The sequence below is a fragment of the Pristis pectinata genome, chromosome 28, assembly GCF_009764475.1.
Source record: "Pristis pectinata isolate sPriPec2 chromosome 28, sPriPec2.1.pri, whole genome shotgun sequence".
Taxonomy (NCBI): domain Eukaryota; kingdom Metazoa; phylum Chordata; class Chondrichthyes; order Rhinopristiformes; family Pristidae; genus Pristis; species Pristis pectinata.
The window spans coordinates 5412949-5426263 of NC_067432.1; the positions used below are offsets into that span (position 1 = coordinate 5412949).

The 13315-nt window shown below is 39.0% G+C and overlaps 1 protein-coding gene across 1 annotated transcript in view; it reads right to left on the minus strand.

Annotated features, from left to right (window-relative positions):
• The window catches only part of aagab (alpha and gamma adaptin binding protein), a 42543-nt gene that overhangs the window by 2361 nt on the left and 26867 nt on the right, over nt 1-13315 (minus strand). The window contains exons 5-10 of the mRNA XM_052040259.1: nt 12691-12780; nt 10284-10367; nt 2902-2981; nt 1740-1809; nt 1541-1648; nt 1023-1072 (exon numbers count right to left, since the gene is read on the minus strand). Coding sequence (XP_051896219.1) covers nt 1023-1072; nt 1541-1648; nt 1740-1809; nt 2902-2981; nt 10284-10367; nt 12691-12780 — 482 coding nt within the window. The remainder of the gene's footprint in view (nt 1-1022; nt 1073-1540; nt 1649-1739; nt 1810-2901; nt 2982-10283; nt 10368-12690; nt 12781-13315) is intronic.

Below are 13315 nucleotides of genomic sequence, written 5' to 3' on the forward strand. Positions count from 1 at the left end.
TGTAGAGTTTTAGAGACACCATTGCAGAAAAGTAAGAAATGGTTAAAACAAGTGCAGCTTGATTGGCACCCCATTAACCAGCCTAAACATTCATTCCCTTCAAGACTGGTGCTCAGGGATACAAAATGCACTAGTTATTCACCCAGGCTACTCTGATAGCACTCCCAATTCTCCGATCTCTATTGCCAAGGGCAGCAGGTACATGGGAACACCACCACCTGCAGCTTCCCTTCCAGAATACACACTGTCTCAATTTGGAAACGTATCACTGGTCTAAATCCTGAAAATCCCCCAAACAACGCTATGGGAGTATGTTCATCAGAAGAGCTGTAACACTTCAAGCAGGAGGCCCACTACCACCTTCTGAAGGGCTATGAGGGATGGACAATAAGTGTTGGCCTTGCCAGCAATGTCCGGATACTAAAATGGAATATTAAAAAAACTCATTACGATGCTAAAGGAGAAGGGTTAATTTTCTGAACAGAGGCTTAAGCAGTTACAATATTTTGATTAGAAAAGAGAAGGCCCAAGGACAATCTGATAAAAGATCTTAAATATTATACAAGGCCACAATGAAGTAATGTGACACCATGCATCCATTGGTCCAAGAGGGCAAATGGATGGCAGAAACTGAAGATAAATATAAGTAGCATTCACGTGAAAGTTAGTAAAAGTGTGAGGGTAGTTAGAAATCTCTGCCTCAAACCAATGCTGGTGTAGAGTCAATATGAAAGTAAGGTAGTTACATGTTTAAACAAAAGATGGAGAGTGAACAGGAGTGGGATTAGACTGCAGAGAAATCGCAAAACACCGTACATACAAGTGAGTTTGATGACAACTTTCCACAACCAAAATAGCTGATATTAAATCTTGTTTGCAGTGTACATTTAACTTAGTCATACTTTAGTCACAATGCTTTAGGCAATGGATTTCCTACCTTACCCGTTAGCAATGTGTCAGGAGACCTGCCATTATGTATAAACATCTGGAATTTTTCCTAAAATCGACAAATAGATACTCACTTTTTCTGCATGGAGTTTTCTTTGTTCATGAGGTAATGTTGCTGCTTTGTCTGTCAATTTAAAAAAAGAGTTAGCCATGTTACAAAATGAGCTGGAAGGATTCCCAGACCATTAGTCATATGCCAGCAATGCACACTTCAGCTACAATTCTTCCACTCCTCTTCCGAACACTTTCCCAAAAAAAAACACTGAGAACCATCATTAAACCTTCACAAATTAGGTAGAAGCTATAATTTCAACTGGATAAGAAATGAGTTCCATTGTAAAGATGGTGCTCTTCAATGACTCATTAATGTCAAAAGTACAGAGTACATAAAATGCAAATTTAAACTCTGTTACTAGTACATATTTAAATATTTCGTCTCACACACACCAACATTCCAAGTTCCTGAAGAACAGAACCCAAGGGTCATGTCCAAGGATAAACAGAATGCTCACACAGTAAGCCGAGCTGAGGCACGTCCCCAGCAAGATTAATATCCATCATTTTGTTAAAACTGCTTCCAATGCAAAACCACCTTTCATTTGCTTGAGCTTTTCAAACAAACGCTCAAAGTTTTCACAGTCAACTTCGCCTGTGGTAAGAGTGGCAAGTTCCTGGATATCCAAATGTAACATTGGATCTGCTAGGCAAAACAAGCATACAGAACATCAGCCAAATATTGATTAAAAGAACAGGACTACGGAGAGGAAAAGAAGAGATTTGATATTTCATACCTATAACACCGTCGGTCTGAAGATCTGCCACCCTGTTGGTGTCCTGTGTATGTGATTCATCATCAGGTTTCTGTAAGGCTGTGGTACTATATTAAACAGAATAGTGTTGAATTTCACTAAGTAGCATGCATCAATAATACTGTTTGTCATATAATGCACCCTTAATTGGGGCATCAGTATTTGAAGACAGAAAGCCATACTTAGCAAAAAAGCAAACTGCTAAGAAACAGGCCATTCAGTGTAACAGGTCTGTATTTGCGTTTACGTTGCAAACAAAGCTCGACCCAGCCCATCAGAATATTTTTCTGTTTGAATCATGCTCACGTTTGCTATCTAACTTAAAAGGCATCTAAGCTATTCACCTCACCCTCTAAGCAATAGCAACTTTCACATTCTAATCATTCTTTAGTTCAAGAATTTTTCATTCATTTGTTAGTGACAACCTCATACATACAATCAGACTTCTACACCAGTCTTTACAAGCTTCAGATGCAACAGATCACCATACCAACATCATCTTACTGGGACACTGTAAAGATTCTTCTACATCTCATCCGAGCAAACATTGCGCATGTGTAAGGTTGGACAGCTAGCAATCAAGTTCCACCCAAGCAAATGTAAGACCACTTTACAGCAGCAAGTTAGAGGCTCTCAGTTAGGACCGAGAAGTCCAGTTAATTGTTTGCTTCTATAATCTAAGGGTTTGAAGGTCAATTTGTAGCATTTCGATGTGGCTGGCTACATCATTATTGACTGGGAATGGAGTTGGTCTCTTGTGTGTTAATTGCTTAGCACTATAAGTCAAAGCTTCAATCATCTACAGGGCATTTGCAAATATTGGTTAGCAGAAAAAATGTACAATTTTACAATATCACCTAACAGTTTGTCCTGGTCCACTGAACCATAACAGCAAAGAAACAGGACCTTTCAGTTCACCTTGTCCATGCTGACCATAATGCCCATCTATGCTAATCCCATTTGCCTGCACTAGGCCCGTATCCTCTACACTTTTCCTATCCAAGTACCAGATCCAAATGCCTTTCCAACATTGTAATTGTCTCTTCTATATATCTGACATTTAAGGACATTGACCAAAATTCCTGTACAGGATTGTGGCTGCAATCATACCTGGGCATCAGTTCCTCATTAGAGAATCACTTACTTCTTGTGTTTCTGCTTCAGTTCCACAGTTTTCAAGTACTCCAGTTAGACTACTGAGAATTCCAAAATCCTGAGGCCGATCTAAGAGAAAAAAAGTGGACGCAAATTCTTTTGTGTTTCATCAAAAAATTAAGTTACCAGATTTAGATCATGACTATAAGCATGTTCATCTTGAACCAGTTCATGCCCGAGGGCTTTAGGCCCATGGATTCCCCACGATAATACTTCAGAAATGATAGGGTGGTAAAGGCGACATATGGCCTGCTTGCCTTCATTCGTTGAGGCACTGAGTTCAAGAGTCAGGAAGTTATGCTGCAGCTTTATTAAACTTTAGTTAGGCCGCATCTGGAGTACTGCATTCAGTTCTGGTCACCCCATTATAGGAAAGATGTCAAGGGTTTGCAGAGCATGCGGAAGAGGTTTACCAAGATATTGCCTGGATTAGAGAGCATGTTCTATGAGGAAAGGTTGGACAAACATGGGTTGTTTTCTCTGGAGCGGCAGAGGCTGAAGGGAGATCTGATAGAGGTTTATAAGATTATAAGAGGCATAGATAGAGTAGACAGCCAGTATCTTTTCCCCAGGGTTGAAATGTCTGATACCAGAGGGCATGCATTTAAAGGTGAGGGGGGAAAGTTCAAAGGAGATGTGCAGGGCAAGTTTTTTTTTACACAGAGAGTGGTGGGTGCCTGGAATGCGCTGCCTGGGGTGGGGGTGGAGGCAAATACAATAGGGGTGTTCAAGAAGCTCTGAGATAGACACATGAATGTGAGGGAAATGGTAGGATATGGACACTGTGTAGGCAGAAGGGATTAGTTTAGTTGAACATTTTATTACTAATGTAATTGGTTTGGCACAACATTGTGGGCTGAAGAGCCTGTTCCAGTGCTGTACTGTTCCATGTTCTAAATGGGCATCATCATCCCGTCAATTAATCTAATCAAAATAGTTAGATTTGATATTTCTGAGGATGGGTGCCCCCAGGGTGACTTTCAGCACTGTTTTAAGTGAAATACATCATAACTCTACAAATCTGGTTACACCTCCATTGCTTTCTATGAATTTGAAAAAATATGCATTTAAAAATTCACCTTTATTTGGACATGCCAGAGTCTTAAAAAAATACTGGATAGAGGTGTTTCAAACTTTTTCTGTGCTTTTTAAAATAAATTTTAAACTTAGTCCTTTGACTGCATTATTTAGGATTGTTGGAGAAAAAGATACAACTTTGGAGACTTCTGATCTACACATATTGGATTTTATTTCTCTTATAGCCAGGAGGGCTGTGTTGCTTAAATGGAAGGAAGTTACTCCGCCTACTCAGCTCAATAGTTACTGGATGTTATGTCATACCTAAATTTGGAGAAGATCTGTTGTTCAATTTCTGAATCTAACTTAAACTTTCAAACACTGTGGGACCTTTTTTGAACTATTTCAAAACCCTTGATCTGGTGGCTAAAGTACAGATATCGGCTGATATCATTATGTGTCATGGTTTTTCCTTGTGGTTTTTCTTTTACTAAACAGCTTCAGTCTTGGTAGTGGGTTTAGATTTTTTTTTACAATAAAATTATTCCAATTTATTCATTATTAATTTTCATTTTTGATTACTAATATATTGTGATTCAAGTATGATTTAACACAATGTATTTAGTAGTATTTTTATCTTCTTTTTTATTCATGTACTCTGTATTTTCTTTGTGGAATTAATAAAACATATTGTAAAGAAAAATTCACCTTTAAAGACAGAATGAAATTCAGCCTTTGAAAGGGGAATTCAGAGGAACAGACACAACTATTTTAAATTCAGACAGCATTGAAAAAGGGATCATTTAATACTAGCAAGCTAAAATCATGCGATAAAGGCATTGTGAAAACATACTCCTGATTTAATGTGTCATCTTAGTCAACTTAAGTTCACTCGATGAAATATTTAATCTGTGACGTGAGCTGGGGCAAGAAAACGCAAATCGAATCGTGGATAACCGAAAATGCTGAGTGGTGTCAATAACAAGATTCAACTGAAATTAAAAAAGAAAAGAAACTGCACAAGTGTTTCCAATGAAGGGACTTCAACCTGAAATGTTAAGTTTTCCAGCATTTTCTGTTTTATTTCAACTGAAATTAGATTCTGTAATATTTTAGATTATATTTAAAATTAAAAATTTATTCATTTTTGCTGTGATGTTGCTGCATCATACCTGTACCTCACCGTACTTGAGCACATGACAATAAACTCCCTCTCCCAGGTGGAGGGGGATAGGATGGCTTCCGTTATTCTTCAACCAGACAAAGGATAGAATCAAGTGCTCAGCGAAAATGTGCTTTCATCACAGGTGTTGGTGCCAACAGGGAGATATTTAGCTTCCTCTTGTATCATATTCAGTATCAGCAATGATCTGAAAATGATACGCACGCACTTTTCATCAATTCACAGGAAGCTGGAAATGCCAGTACACTACAGCAGCCCAGAAAGGAAGGATTAAGATCAGTCTTGCATTTCAGAAACACCCCAGGTTTTAATCCTGACAAGAATAGAGTTAGTGAATCTCACTCAGGATGGTGTGGCATCTATGTATTTTCAGTACCAGTGAAATTTAGAAATGTAGAAGGTGAATAGAGTGTGCTCAAAAATCAGGGCAGAATTTGTGGCTGGGACCAATAGCACAGGGTGTTCATCCAAGAAAGGAGGCAAGAGAGAAAAACAGACCAACCAGAGACCTTGCCCACAGGCAATCCTATAATAGCTCACATACCTCATCTGGCTTGATGAGATACTGAAGGAATAACTTGTGGAACTGTACACTAGCAAACCAGCACCCTCAGAAGGGGGAGAAAAATCAGAAACAAACTAATCAAGGTCAGCACAGTGCTTAGGGACTACTTAGATGGAGAAGAAAACTTTGATTCTTCCCACAGTCTATTTCTCATATTACATTGAAAAAACCAGCGAGTAAGAAAGCACATTCACAAATAGATGCCTGTAATGTGCGTAAGTTGCAGATCATAAACTCCCACAGTAAAATGAAGCAAATTACCATTGTTCTTTCTATGCATGAGCAAATACATTCAAAATCAACCGGTATCAAAATAAAACAAACACTTGCGTGTGGAACATTCTGCAGGAAAATCTGCATAGACAAGTTATTTAGAAAATAATAATCAAGTTTTACAATTACAGGAGGGTGAGGGGGAAATTGATCACAGTGTAACAGGAAGGGACTGAAAATATAAGAAAAAGTATACAATAGATATTGAATCTGGACCAAGTAAGAACTGTAAAAAAAAAATCAAAGCTCAAGGCTATTTGAATGCACGTAGCATTTGCAATAAGATGGATGAGATGATGTCACAAAGAGCAAAACACAAGTATGATCTAACAGCTATTTCAGATACATTGGCTGCAAGGTGACAAGGACTATATGCTCAATATTCCAAGTTATACAGCGTTCCAAAAGAAAGGGCCAAATGGGAAAGGAGCAAGGTGGTATTATTAACCAGGAAACGATCAGAATGGCGAAGAGACAATACTTATGCAGTGGATAGTAAAGTTGAATAGGTACGGGTGAAAATATCAAATAGCAGGGGAAAGAAAACATGGGCAAGAGTAATCTATAGGCCCCCAAAGTTTGATAGTTCTATAGGGTAAAGCATAAAAGGCACATATGACTAGAACTGCAATTATCATGTGAGATTTTAATCTGGATATTGATTGGACAAATTAAACTGGCAATGGTATCAGAGAATTTGTGGAGTGCATCAGAGATTGCTTCTTAGAGCAGTACATTACAGAACCTACTCAAGAACAGGCTATTTTAGATTTGTTCATGTGCATTGAACATAGATTAAAAAGAGATCATGTGGTTAAGAGACCCCAAGTGGTAGTGACCATAACATAGTAGAATTTCAGATACAGTTTGAGGTCAGGTCCAAAACCAGTGTCTTCGAGTTATATAAGGGCAATTGCAATGGTATGAAGGTGAAGTTATCTAGAGTGCACTGGGTAAATAAGCTAAGCAGATGAGCAGCAGCAGGCATTTAAACGCTACTTCATAATGCTCAGCAGAAATTAATCCAACTAGAAATTTGGATTCCATGAGAAAAAAAAACCATCTGCGATTAACAAAGGAAGTGAAGAATGATGTTAAACTGAGAAGTAGGACACCCAATGTATCAAGGCTAGTGGGTAGTCAAAGAGGAATGAGAATTTTTCAGGAACCACCAGTTGAAAGACTATAAGGCTCACAAGCAAGGAGAAATTTAGTTAGAGAGAAATCTTGCATATAATAACAAACTGAACAGTACAAGTTTCTGTGGATATGTAAAAAGGAAGAGAATGGTTAAGGTTAGTGTGGGACCTGTAGAGAATGAGGCTAGGGAATTAGTATCAGGAAACAAGATATCTTTATTAGTCACATGTACATTGAAACACACCGTGAAATGCATCTTTTTGGTAGAGTGTTCTGAGGGCAGCCCGCAAGTGTTGCTACGCTTCCGGCGCCAACATAGCATGCCCACGACTTCTTAACCCATATGTCTTTGGATGTGGGAGGAAACCGGAGCACCCGGAGGAAACCCATGCAGACAACGGGGAGGACGTACAAACTCCTTACAGACAACGGCTGGAATTGAACCTGGGTTGCTGGCGTTATAATAGTGTTACACTAAAACTAATTTTTAACATCTGTCTTCAGCATGGAGAACACTGCATGACTAACAGATGGGTTGGTTTCAAATAGCAGGGAAGAAAATCCCAATCATGAAGGACAAGAAATTAGAAAAACCTCATAGGACTAAAGACCAGTATACTGCACTCAAAGGTTTTAAAGAAAGTGGCTGCAGAGATAATGAACCCATTGGTTGAAATTTTTCAAGACTCACTGAATTCTGGGAGGGTAATCAGTGGATTGGAAAACAGCAATGTGACTCCCTCATTCGAGAGAGGAAGGCAAAAGACAGTCATTATAGGTCAGTTAGTTTAACATCTATTGTTGGCAAGATGCTAGAGTTAATAATCAAAAAGAAGAAATATATGAAATCATGTTAATTTGGTTTGATTATATTCAACTTTCCTAAATGATCATCTAAGATGAACTGTGTTTGACAAATTTGTGTTGAACTCGGAGGATGAAATAACCAGATTAGATAGAGGGGAACCTATAAATGTAGTGTATTTGGGCTTCCAAAGGCATTTGACAAGGCACCTCATAAAAGGCTGGTGTACATTAATAGCTTATGGTATTGGCGGTATATGTATTAGCATGGATAGAAAATGGGTTATGACATAGAAAGTAGGAATTGGAATAAATGGATCTTTTTCAGGTTGGAAAGATGCAACTAGTCCTTGGCCCTCAATTATTTACAGTAACTGGATAAAGGGACAGTTTGCTGATGACACAAAAATAGGCAGATGCACAAGTTGAGATGAAAATATTGAGACTCTGGAAAAGGATATCCATAAATCGAGTGAATGGGTGACATAGGGTGGTGAAGAAAAGCATTTTGGCATGCTTGCTTTCATCAGTCAAGGCACTGAGTACAAGAGCTGGGATGTCATGTTAAAGCTGTACAAGACATTGGTGAGACTGCGTGGAGTATTGTGAACAGTTCTGGTTGCCTAGCTATAGGAAGGATGGCATTAAGCTGGAAAGGGTGCAGAAAGATTCGCAAGGATGTTACCAGTACTGGAGGGGTTGAGGTATAATTAGACAGGGGCTGTTTTCCCTGGAGCATAGGAGGCTGAGGGATGATCTTATATAAAATCACGAGGGGCCAGATAAGATAAATGGTTGCAATCTTTTTCCCAGGATAGGAGAGTTTAAAACTGTAGGGTATCAGCTTAGGAACAACTTTTTCCACACAGATAGTGGGGAGCATATGGAACAAGTTGTCAGAAGACATGGTAGAAGCAGGTACAGTTTAAAACGTTAAAAGACATTTAAACTTGGATAGGAAAGGAAAGGTACGTGGACAGGAAAGGTTTAAGAGGAATATGGGCCAAAAGCAGGCAAATAGGACTAGCTCAGGTAGACAACATGGTCAGCATGTACGAGTTGGGTTGAAGGGCCCATTTCCCTGCTGTATAACTCTATGATTCGCAAATGGAGTTCAATATGGGAAAGTGCAAGTTCATGCATTGGTAAGAGGAATCAAGAGGTACATTATTCAAATAGAAAGAGACTACAACTGAGTGATCTACGTGTTTCTGGTACACGAATCACAAAAAGCTAGCAGATGGGTGCAAATGGCCTACTGACCTTTATTGCAAAAGGACTTTGGAGTTTAGAACCTAGGGAAGTTTTGATACAATTGTACAGGGTATTGGTGAGGCCACACCTGGAATACTGTGCACAGTTTTGGTCCTGTTACCTAAGAAAATATTATCGCAGCATTGGAGGCAGTCCAAAAGAGATTCACCAGGCTAATTCCTTGGGATAAGAGGATTGTCCTATCAAGAGAGGCTAAACAGGTTAGGTCTGTGTCCCTTGGAATTTAGAACAAAGAGGGCTGATCTTATTGAAATACACAAGATCCTAAAGGGACACGACAGGGTAGAAGTCAAGATGTTTTCACTAATGAGAGAGTCTCAAACAAGGGAACATAGTTTGGAGATAAGGGCAACTGTCATTTAAAACTGAGGTCTGTAGAAATTTCTCACAGAAGGTTATGAATCTCTGAAATTCTCCATCAGAGAGTTGTGGAGGCTAGTTCATTAGAAGTATTTAAAAGCAGAAGTAGATAAATCTTTGAAAGATCAGAATCAGATTTATTATTACTGACTTGTATGAAGTGAATTGTGTTGTTTCGTGGCAGCAGTGCAGTACAAAGACATAAATTACTATAAGTTATAAAAATATAGCGCAAAAAAAAGATTTGAGGCTATGGAGAAAGGGGAGGAGTTGAGGCCTGGGGTAGGTTAACCATGATCATACTGAATGGCAGAACAAGATTGAAAGGCCAGGTGGCTTACACATGCTCCTGGGTTTCTTTTGTTCTTGTATACTGATGCAAGAGGAAAATACATCAACAATGCAAGTTCATTTTCACTTCCATCTGAGCATCAGGTTTTAAGTGCAGTTAATCAGGCTTCCACTATCTTATTGTCAGAAGTCCACTTCCTTGATTACATGAACCCCAAGGGAACTATGTTGGATGGTTTCAATCCAAGTCCTAATACACAAGTCATAACTTGTATTTTCACATAGACATCCCAAAGGGTGTAGATAGTGGAAATTGGAGAATATTCACAATGGTGCAATATGGCTATTATTCCAATATTAGTCAAAGTAAAGAGCCAGACTGATGAGTTTGATGCAGTTTGAAGAGTTTCACTTCTCAACAAAACTCCTAATGATAAACTTTAGAAAATTTTGCATTTCATACCTGTTTTCATCTCAACATTTGACCATACATTTGCATTCAAGGCTTGAATAATTCTCGTTACACCAGTGGATTCAGGGAAGTCATCTGTGTGGACATTAATAATGCACAATGTTATTTAATATACCTCTATAGAATATGGAAATGCAGGGAAAATACAAATCAATTGAAAATATCCACAAAAAAAATTTTAAAATTGACAGAGGAAGTTAAAGCAAAATAGGAAACAAATACAAAACAAAATTATGTAGGGAGCAAAATGCAAACTGCTGGAGGAATTCAGTGGAGGGAATGGAATTGTCATTGCTTTGGGTTGAGACCCTGCATCAGGTCTGAGAGTGGAGGGGGAAGTAGCTAAAGAAATGGGGAGAGGTAAGACAGGAGCCGGTAAGCAAATAGGTGGACCAAGGAGGGTTAAGGAGTGATGGGGAGATGGAGGTGGAGTTGGGAAACAGAGGTAGGTGGGTGATAGGTGGAAGCAGACAAAGGAAAAAAAGTGGGGAGGCAGATAGAACCTATCACCTACCAGCCTGTCTCACTCTCAGCTCTTCCCCCTCTCTTTATACCAGCTACCTTTCCTCTCCATTCTATCCTGACTCAGGGTGTCAAACTGGAACGTTGACAATTCCTTTCCCTCCACGGATGCTGTTCAACCTGCTGTGTACCTCCAACAGTTTGATTTTTGCTCCAGATTCCAGCATCTGCAGTTTCTTGGGTCATTGCTATTACTGTATGCAAGCTTTGTTCTGTGGATAGCATAAACTTTTCTTCTATTGATGCATCATTGATTTTTCATCTATGTTACAATGCTTTGATTAAAATAAACAGGTAAACTATTTCCTGTCTTGTGCTCCCTTTCCTGCTGGTATACTAGATATACTTCCCAAGCAGGAAGGTTGGCTAATCTCCAATCCTTTCAGCTAATCTTTACTAATAGTGCTTGGGATGCATCAAAAGCAGTGATGGGTTGATGTCTTATAGTCCACTTTGCACTAAAGTTTGCAGCAGTACAAGCCATACAAATTCTCTTTCTTGAAAAAAGCTATCACTTTATAAGTAATTAGGATATAAATGTACCTACAGCTCATCCACCTGTAGTACATTTGAACATAAGAAACAGGAGGAGGAGGTGGCCATGCAGTCTCTGTTGCCTTGTCATCATCTGATAAAACCATAGCTGATCCTGTGTCTTCCCAACCAAATCCCAAATCCTCCAACCCAGTATTCAAAAATCTCCGAGCCCTGGAGCAAAGAATTCCAAAGATGCACAAACCTTCAAGAGAAGCAATTCTTCCTCACCTCATTCTTAAAAGGTCAATTCTTTATCCCGAGACTATAAGTCCCAGGTCAAGGAGAAATAGTCTCCCAACATCCATCTATAAAGCCCTCTTCAGACTATTATATGTTGCAATGGAATCATCTCTCATTCTTCTCAACTCCAGACAACATAGTCCATTCTGCTTAATACTTCTTCATGGCAACACCTTCACCCCAGGAATCAATCAAGGAAACTTTCACCACTTCAACACCAAGCAAGTTAAATTCTTAAGAGATCAAGAACAGTAAAGAACTTCAAGAACTGTCTTACTAAAACCCTGTATATTTGTGGCAAGACTTCCTTACGATTGTACCCAATCCCCCTTGCAATAGACCTCCATAATTGTCGTTGGACCTCCATACAAACTCTGAGCTTCTTGTACAAGGAGATCCAGATCTCTTCAAGCACCAATATTTAGTGGTCTCACACTATTTAAACAATACTCTGCTTTTTCTACTCTTCCTGCCAAAGTGGATAACCTCAGATTTTCCTTTTATGACCAAAAGATGATCACACTTTCTCACCTATTGTTGCATCATCAGCAATGTTGGATGTATTGTTCTCAGTCCCTTCATCCTAAGCAATAACATAGATTGCAAATACTACCTCTTGCAAAGGCCAAGCTAAACATTTCCATCTAAAAATAATGTAGATTGGCATTTTTTTTTTAATTTTAAGAACAACCCATTTGTACAGCCTAAATCAGTTGGACAGAACCAAGGCAACAATTAGTTTTCAACTCTCCTGGGCCAAAAAAAGAGGGTCAGATAGGGTTTCTGATTGTATAACACTGAAGTAAAACTTATGCCATTTCCAAAGAAAGAAACAGGTCCAACTGTAATGTTACCCATGGTCAAACAAGGTACACCAACACAAGACACTGGATTACTAGGAGCAAGACAATGGCAATGAGAATTAGCATCATCTGGAGGGAACAGATAGACCAAAGAAATTTGTAACAAAATGAAGTTTTCAGTTCAATCCATTGATTTTATATTAGTAATATTGTAATGTATAATTTAAAGAGCAGTTCTTCTCATACACTTTAGCATGATATCTCGTAATAATAGTTTCTGGAAAATGCAAACAAACCTTCTTCATCTGGCAGCTCTTCTGGATTAAGTTCCACCAATTCAAACCCATATTTAATGCACCATTGCTGTGCCACTTGTCTGCTCACCCCTAGAAGAGAAAGGACGACCAGATAACCCAAAGATTGGACTACATAACACTATTCTTTAAACCCAAGTACATGGATTAGTATATGGAACGACAATGTTGTTATTATAGAAACTTGGTCAAGAGGACTGTAGGAATGGCAGCTCAAGTTTCCAGGATTCAGATGTTTCAGACATGATAGAGAGGGATGTAAAGGAGGTGGGGGAGTTATACTACTGATAAGGGAGAATGTCACAGCTGAACCTAGAGAGGACATACTGAAGGGCTCATCCAGTGAGGCAATATGGGTAGAGCTCAGGAATAAGAAAGGTGCAATCAATATGACGAGTTTATCCCTATGACAGATCTCCCAATAGCCAGCAGGAGATAGAGATAAAGGTTGTTGTAGTGGGTGACTTTCATTTCCCCCATATTGACTGGGACTCCCTTAGTGCCAGAGGATTAGATGGAGCAAAATTTATTAGATGCATCCAGGAGGGTTTCTTGACAAAGTCCAACCAGGGAAGGGGCTATATTAGACCTTGTATTGGGAATTGAA